The 9,076-nt window shown below is 44.9% G+C and overlaps 1 protein-coding gene across 1 annotated transcript; it reads left to right on the forward strand.

Annotated features, from left to right (window-relative positions):
* Positions 1 to 1,314: 1,314 nt before the first annotated feature.
* Positions 1,315 to 1,779, forward strand: LOC111984461 (uncharacterized). Its single transcript, XM_024016091.2, has one exon. It carries the CDS (start codon positions 1,315 to 1,317, stop codon positions 1,777 to 1,779), a length of 465 nt encoding a protein of 154 aa, XP_023871859.2.
* The last annotated feature ends 7,297 nt before the right edge of the window (positions 1,780 to 9,076 follow it).

Raw genomic sequence — 9,076 nt, forward strand, 5'->3', positions numbered from 1 at the left:
CTTAGAGGTATCTAAGGGAAAGCTGTTACCACCACATAAATGCATTGTAACTACTTTTCTGACTACATTTATGTGGAGGAGACTCCTGAATAGTGCTGCCTTGGCTACCACAACTCATAGAAAACTAAAGGAGGTGTCTGATAGGACAGACACTTAAGTGAGGGCTCAAATGGCCAACAAGTGTAGGATCAAGATGGTTCAGGGGGATCTATATAATGTAAGAGACCCTCCGTGAGGTGGGGATCGGAAAATCAAGAGAGAAACATTGTAGCAATCTAAAACCAGGCTTGTAATCAAACTTCAAAAGCAATACATAAGAATCAGTCTCATCGGACTGATCCGAGGACATTTTTCCTCAATAATAGTTCGTTATTTTCCTCTCTTTGTCATCAAGACCTGTTTGTTTGTTGCTTAATTCATTAAAACCCAGTTTTTCAACACATTCTCTACAAATTTATTGTTTTGGGTTTTTTGGGCCTAAGTCCTCGCACTTTTTGGGCCAGGAGTTCCAATCAAGTCATTCCAATTGGCGCCGTCTATGGGAAGAATATTTGGGTGATAATGAGTGCAACATTTAGCCATGGTAGGTTCAGGTCCACACTAAGAAGAATTTATAGGATCCCAACGTGAAAATCCTTTCGTCAACCTCGAATATAGAAAGGATCGAGAAAGGAGTGTGCATACTGTCCAGTTCGGTAAAGTCAGCCTTGGGGTAAAAGCCATCTCTCTCGTGGGGAAGATACCAGAGCCCTGCAATTGGAGGTTGACCAGCTGAAGAGATAGTTGCGCCGAGCACAGTGAAACTGAACCCCCTCTAGCTCTGACATTTCCTTTGATGATAGAGAGGATACCAGTTATAGATAAAGGTCAAGAACCCCACCCAGCGAGTCTTTAACCTACGAGGAGGAGCACCATCACAAACTTCTGTATAAGAGCCCGCCTTGCAAAGGCCTGGGAGGTGACGCTATGAGCAAGGTGCTGAATGAAATTTCCCGATCACCCTTCACGCGCAGGATTGAAGGGTCGAGACTCCCTCAACGATTCAATCAGCCAATGTTCACCATCTACAATGGTCGAACAAACCCAATGGAGCACATGAGCCATTTCAATGAAAGAATGACTGTCCATTCCAAGGATGAAGCCTTGATGTGCAAAGTGTTCCTTTCCAGTCTGAGACCTGTGGCAATGAGATAGTTCGATGGCTTAAGGGCGGGTTCCATAGGTTCCTTTAAAGAGCTCACCCAGGCATTTGGCTCTCGTTTTGTCACCTATAGCAGAGTTCCTCGGCCTTTATACTCCCTACTATCCTTATCCATGCGAGAAGGGGAGACCTTGAAAATGTACTCAGCTAGATACTGGGAGATGTACAACGAGATTGATGGTGACTTTGATGATGTCACTATCAGTACTTTTAAGGTCGGCCTCCCAATTGAGCACGATTTAAGGAAATCCTTGATGGAAAAACCTGTCACCAGCGTACACCAGCTTATGGACCGGATCAACAAGTATAAAAGGGTTAAGGAAGACCGGCAGCAAGGGAAAGGTAAGGTTAAGGTTATCCCTCGGGGGAGGAGGGATTTCAGGTCAGATCGATACGACAACAACCGGCCTCAGAGAGACTTTGCTGAGCAGTCAGGGTCTGCCAACACTCAGGTGGTTAATACGGTGTTCCGGGAACTGATGCATCAAGTTCTGAAGAAGATTAAGAATGAGCCATTCTTCAAACAGCCGAATAAGATGGCAGGAAAACCTATGAGGCGCAATCAGAACCTCTATTGACAATACCACCAGGACCAAGGACATACTACAGAAGACTGTAGAAATTTGTGGGACCATTTGGACCAACTGGTCTAAGAAGGAAAGTTGAAGCATCTCTTACATCATTCCAGTGGCTAAGGGAACCAGATTAGCCAAAAAACTTGGGAGATGCTCCTTCGAGACCCCCTTTAGGCATGATAAACATCATCTTTGCCGCTCTAGGGAGGATCGGGCCCTGCCCTTCCAGGGTAATGTTTGTCGCTCGGCTGACTGCCGAGGACACAAATGTTGAGCTAAATAGGGCAAAACTGAGCACCCAGCCGACGTTGAGCTTTTCCGATGAAGATAAGGTTGGAACCATACAACCCCACGATGACGCTTTAGTGTTCACACTCAGGATTGGGGGGTATGATGTGAAGAGAGTGACGGTGGACCAAGGCAGTGGTGCCGAGATAATGTACCCTGACCTGTACAAAGGGCTGAACTTGAGACCCGATGACCTAACAGCCTACGATTCATCCCTGGTAAGCTTTGATGGGAAGGTCGCCATTCTGAAGGGCCAGATTAGGCTACCCGTATAGACGGGTTTAGAAGTAGTGGAGGTGGACTTCATTATGGTAGACGCTTATTCCCCCTACATGGCCATTGTGGCCAGGCCTGGTTGCATATGCTGGGAGCTGTCTCTTCTACCCTGCACCAAAAGGTGAAATATCCATCGAGTAGCCGAATTGAAGAGATTGTTGGGAGTTAATCCACAGCTAGGTAATGCCTGGTAGTCGCCATCTTACATCAGCTTGAGGCTAAATCCTTGGCCTCTGCTGTAAGGGAGTTATAGCAATTAAAAACTCTAGATTTACAGATCGATGGGTCAGCCGATGAGGCAACGTGTGAAGATTTAGGAACGGTTGTTGTTGGCAATGATCCGAAGATTTTTTTTCTGATCGGAGCCCAGCTTCCTCCTCAAGAGAAGGAAGAGCTACTAGAGTTTCTTAAGGGAAATGAGGATGTATTCACATAGAGCACTTACGAAGCCCCGGGGGTGGATCCAAGCTTCATCTGCCACCACTTAAATGTTAACCCATCCATCACCCCCAAGAAGCAACCACCTCGGTGCTCGTCCAAGGATCACTCTGATGTTGTCAGAGATGAGGTGAAAAAGCTCAAGTAGGCAGGGGCTATCAAGAAGGTTTTCTACCCCAAGTGGCTGGCCAATACTATGGTGGTAAAGAAGAAAAGTGGGAAATCGAGGGTATGTGTATACTTCACAAATCTAAATAAAGCTTGCCCAAAAGATCATTTCCCTATGCCTATGATCGATCAGCTGGTGGATGCAACTGTGGGCCATCCTTGAATGAGCTTCTTAGATGCCTTTCAAGGGTACCACCAGATACCACTAGCCTTGGAAGATCAGGAAAAAACGGCTTTCGTCACTTCCACTGTAAACTACCATTACAAAGTGAGGCCCTTTAGTTTGAAAAATGTAGGGTCTACTTATTAAAGGATGACGACCAGGATGTTTGAACCGTAGTTAGGCCATAGTATTTAGATCTATATAGACGACATGGTGGTGAAAAGTAAGGTAGTGTCTGAGCATGTGAGAGATCTTGAGAGCATTTTTGAAATTCTAAGGAAGTACAAGTTGCACCTTAACGCTACCAAATGTTCTTTCGGAGGCAAATTTCTAGGCTACATGGTAACTCACTGGGGAATTGAGGTTAACTTCTACCAAATTAAGGCAATTAACAGTTTACGACCACCTCAGAATCCTAAGGAAGTCTAGAAACTGAATAGAATGACTACTGCCTTGAATTGATTTATCTCTCGATTAGCAAATAGATACAAACCCTTCTTCCTATTGATGGATAAGTGGAAGAGATTTGAGTGGACCGAGGAATGTGCTTTAGCCTTCCAACAGCTTAAGGATTATCTCGCACGGCCACCTATCATGTCCGGTTTTGAGGCGGATGAAGTCTTGTTCGCTTATATTGCTGTGGCCCTCCATGCTGTAAGCTTGGTCTTGATACGAGTTGATAGCGACATACAAGGTTAGTTTATTATGTAAGCAAATCACTACATGAGGCCGAGGTCTGTTATTTGCCACTGGAGAAAGCCATTCTAGCGGTGGTACATGCTACACATAAACTCCCTCATTACTTCTAAGCATATACGGTAGTTGTCCTAACTCAGCTTTTGCTCAGAGCTCTACTCCGAAGTGCTGATTATACGAGGATGATTGCTAAATGGGGGATAATTCTAGGGACTTTTGACATCAAATACATGCCTCATACCTCCATTAAGGGTCAAGTCCTCGCAGATTTGGTGGCCGAGTTTATCGAATCTCTGTTGGGAGAAGAGGCAGCAACACAACACATGGATGCTAAATTGGTTGGCTTGATTTCTCAATAAGGGCCTTTATCCTGGAAGGTATACATTGATGGTGTTGCAAATCAAAAGGGTTCTATAGTTGGGCTGGTTCTAGTATCCCTCGAAAAGATCATTATAGAGAAGCCATTGAGACTGGACTTCTTGGCCACAAATAACGAAGCTAAATATGAGACTCTACTAGTGGGAATGGCCATGGCTCAAAGAATGGGCGAAAAGGCAATAGAGATGTTCTCAGACTCAAGATTGGTCGTCAGCCAAGTGAAAGAAGAATTAGAAACGAGAGATGAAAGAATGCAGGGGTACTTGAGTCAAGTTAGACACATACAGTCAGGTTTCGAATCTTTTAACCTGTTGCACATCCCTAGAAGTGGAAACACACATGCTGATTCCCTGGCCACACTTGGAACCTCCTCAACACAGAGCTTACCTCGGGTCATCCTTGTAGAGGATTTGTATAAACCCATAGGGGTGAAAAGAGAGGTGGTCCAGGTTTACCAAGTCAGAGTAGGACCTAGCTGGATGGATCCCGTGGTACTATTCTTGAAGTAGGATATCCTACCCAAGGAGAAATTAGAAGCAGACAAGGTATGTAGAAAAGCTCAACGGTTCTGGCTGTCTGAGGACCAGAAGTTATATAAATGCTCCTTTTCTAGGCCATTCCTGCTATGCATAAACCCCGAGGCTACAGAATTACTCCTCGAGGAGTTACATGAGGGGATTTGCAGGAGCCACACTGGAGGTAGATCTTTAGCACACAGAGCCATCACTCAAGGCTACTGATGGCCAAACATGTAAAAGGAAGCATAAGAATATGTGAGGAAGTGCGACGAATGTCAAAGGTTCATACCAAACATACACCAACCAGGAGGAGTCCTTAACCTTCTGTCTAGCACTTGGTCGTTCGCGCAATAGGGCTTAGACATTGTAGGCCTTTTCCCCAAAGCAACAGGAAACAAGAGATACTTGCTAGTCAGCACGGATTACTTCACTAAGTGAATTGAAGTTGAGCCCTTGGCAAATATCAGGAACGTGGATTCCACGGAATTTGTTTGGAAAAACATTATCACACAGCTCGGGGTCCCTCGTACCCTCATCTCGGACAATGGTCTTCAATTTGATAGTAAAATTTTCAAGAGATATTGCTGTGACTTGGGAATTACGAATAGATATTCTACCCCAGCTTATCCCCAAGAGAATGGACAGAGGCTATTAACAAGGTCATAGTAAATGGACTCAAGAAGAGGTTGGATGATGTGAAGGAAAAATAGGCAGAAGAACTGTCACATGTCCTCTGAACATACCAGACTACGCCTCATAGATCAACTAGGGAGACCTTCAATGACTTATGGAGCCAAAGCTGTTATTCCTTTAGAAACTAGTTTCCTGACGCTGAGAAAAAGTTCTTTTTATCCGAGCAATAACAACGGATTGCTAGAAACAAGCCTAGACCTGATTGAAGAGAGGAGAGAAAATGCAATGGTCTGATTGGCATATTACTAACATAAGCTCAAGCAAGGTTATGATGCCAATGTAAAACTGAGACCATTAGCACCAGGTGACTTGGTGTTAAGAAAGGTTCTAGGTACTACAAAGAACCCAGCACGGGGAAGTTGGAGCCCAACTAGGAGAGGCCATATCGCATCACTTCGGTGGCTGGTATAGGAGCTTATTTCCTCGAAGACCTAGATGAACGTGTAATACCACGACCTTGAAATGTAAATAATCTGAAAATGTATTATTATTAATGAGATTTTCCTTTGTCATATGCTCATTTACTATGTGAATACATCGTACTTCCCATTAATATCTCTATAAGTGATTAAATAGAACCTTAGTCATGCCTAGGTCCTCGGACTAGATGCTTTGGGAAAATTAACACTCCTATGACATTTTTATAAGTAATTAAACAGAACCTTAGCCATGCTTGGGTCCTTGGACTAGATGTTTTGGAAAAATTAACACTCTATGACATCTCTATAAGTGATTAAACAAAACCCTAGCCATGCCTAGGTCCTTGGACTAGATGTTTTGGAAAAATTAACACTCTATGACATCTTTATAAGTGATTAAACAGAACCTTAGCTATGCCTGGGTCCTAGGACCAGATGCTTTGGAAAATTAACACTCTATGACATCTTTATAAGTGATTAAACAGAACCTTAGCCATGCCTGGGTACTATGACATCTCTATAAGTGTTTAAATAGAACCTTAGCCATGCCTGGGTCCTCAGACTAGATGCTTTGGGGAAATTAACACTCTATGACATCTTTATAAGTGTTTAAACAGAACCTTAGTCATGCCTAGGTCCTCGGACCAAATGCTTTGGGAAATTAACACTCTATGACATCTTTATAAGTGATTAAACAGAACCTTAGTCATGCCTAAGTCCTCGGACCAAATGCTTTGGGGAAATTAACACTCTATGACATCTTTATAAGTGACTAAACAGAACCTTAGTCATGCCTAGGTCCTCGGACTAGATGCTTTGGGGAAATTACCACTTTGTGACATGTTTCTAAGTATTAAACAAAATCCTAGTCATGACTAATCCCTTGGGTCACATACTTGGGAAAATTAACACTGTGTTATCTACTATTCTAGGCCTTAGCTTGAGGAGGGTCTTTCTTGGGTTTAGCAGCCTTAGAGTGGACATCACTAGCTTTAGACTTAGCCTCCGCATCCTTGGCCTGGGAGACCACATACTTGATTGTGAAGGCATCCTTGGAGGGCTTGGCTTTTATCAGTGACTGAGCCTCCTTACCCAATCTAGCCCCTTTAGAAACTTCAGCATCAGGAAAGAGAGCTTGGGTGGTAAGGAGCTGCTTGAGAGGAGGGTCCAACTCTGGAATTTCTCGAATATCCTCTTGGAAGAAGATATTCTCGGGCCTCCTCAGCTCGGAGTCTGTAGGGACTCTCACCCAATCCATCGCTACTCCCCATGACTCGATACAGTAGTCCCTGCACATTATGACCACCTCCTCTGCCAATCAAGTCTCCTTATCAAGCACCCCACATTCATAGGATGCCTTCACTACGGCCTCGACGGCTCCCCTGGCCACCTAAGCTGCATCTTTGACTTTCTTTAGCTTAGCCTTGAGATCCAAAACCAGCTGTCTCACGATGGCCAGGTCTATCTCGGTTAAATGAAGTTTTTGGCATTGGTCCTCAGCCTACCTCTCACAAGTTTTTAAACCGACCTCGACGCTGTCCTAGGCTCTCTCTACTTCGACCATCTTGTTGGTTAGCTCCAAATGTTCTTGCTTAAGGGCCCCCAAGGACTTTTCCACATTAGCACGAGAGAGGGCCTCAGCCCTGGCCTCATTACGGGTGTCCCTAACCTACTCCTCAGCCACAAAGACTTGTTGAGTAACCTGCATAGAAAAAAAGGTAGAACTATGAGTAAAAAAGTAGAGAAAAAACAAAAGTGCAACCTAGCATTTAACTCAAAGAACTAGTAAATTACTTACCATAGTAAGGTCCCTCTTCAGGGACAAGAAGAGGTCAAGCTGGTTGAAATGCCTGTAAGCCTCCATATCTCAAGGGAGGAAAAGAGGCTGCTCTAAGGCGTCAGCCATGTAGCCTACATGCCCCCTCTAAAAATCCCGAACCGAGGCTTCCCAAGGAATGGCAGTGCCCTTTACCTCCAACCGAGGAGCCCAGATGCATGGCAGTCGATGTACTTCATCCCCAAGAGAGTCCTCTTTACTCTCTACAGAGGATCCCCTCTTCCCTCTGGCAATCTTTTGTTGCTTTCCCCCCTTCAGAGAAGCCATCTCGCCCTCCTCCACTTCCTCCACTTCTAGCATTTTCCTTTTCCTTTTCAGATCAAGATTAGGGAGCAGTCCGACTGAAGTCACCGGGAGAGGAGGAGGAGGTGGGAAGTCGGTAAGAACTTAGGACTTGGGGGTAACCTTGGATGACCCCCCTTGGTTCCTTGCGGCAAGGAGACCTTTCAACCCCATCCTTTGGCTGACGTCCATTCTTTCTTCCTCCTCGAAAGCAGGATTGACATGGACAGTAACAACCTAGGAGAGTAAGCAGTAGATTGCCTATCTAGCTCATCCTTGGAATCCTAAAGTTGGATTACAGGATTCGCCCTCTCTTCTTTGTTCTCCTCAAAGAGTGAACTGATCAATCTCAGCCTCAAAAGAGAAGCGGGAAGAGGCGGTTTCCTCCCTCGGAGCGACTATTTCTTTGGGAAAATGTTGGGGAGGAAGTACAATTAGGGGAAGGTCTTCCCAAGCCAAGAATCCAGGCCGAGAAACCTCTATCCTATGGATTCGTGGATCGCCTACTCTTATTGCTTGGCCCACGTCCTGGAACACGTTTAACAGGGGCACGAAGTCCAATATCCGACGAATGGCTCGCAGTTTCCTATCCGACTCACAAAAATCTCGGACCTTAGCAATTTGTTGGAAGTCGAGGTGTTGACCCGGGTGATTCTTGAGGCAACGTGCTGCTTATCTGTAAAAACATCTAAGGAGGAAATCATGGTTAGACCAGTGAAAGTTATCATCAGAAGAGGGCAGAGTATTAGAAATGAAAGGGAATAAGGTTAAAAGGGGTAAATCCCCTGCCAAAGGGACTAATCCTAAGGTACCCCACCTGGCTTTCTTGTTCGAGTTAGGCAATGAAGGTTGTCATGCCACTCCCTAAAGACAATTAAGTAGTCATCCTTCATGCCTTTGTTAGACTTAGGAAGACACAATATCAGTCTAACCACGTCAGATCGAGACTTGAGATAATATCCTGTGCCGACAAGTTTGTGGCACTCGTACATGTGGACGACCTCGTGCCACGTGAGCCCCAAGCCCATCTGCTCGTTGTGAGTGTCTACGCTACCTAGTACCCTAAACAAGTTCTGGGCGCACTGATGGGGAGTTAGTCTATGGTTACGTAGGTAATCTCGTTATCCTACCCATGGAAAGTGTC

The sequence above is a fragment of the Quercus suber genome, unplaced genomic scaffold (assembly GCF_002906115.3).
Source record: "Quercus suber isolate HL8 unplaced genomic scaffold, Cork oak 2.0 scaffold_705, whole genome shotgun sequence".
Taxonomy (NCBI): domain Eukaryota; kingdom Viridiplantae; phylum Streptophyta; class Magnoliopsida; order Fagales; family Fagaceae; genus Quercus; species Quercus suber.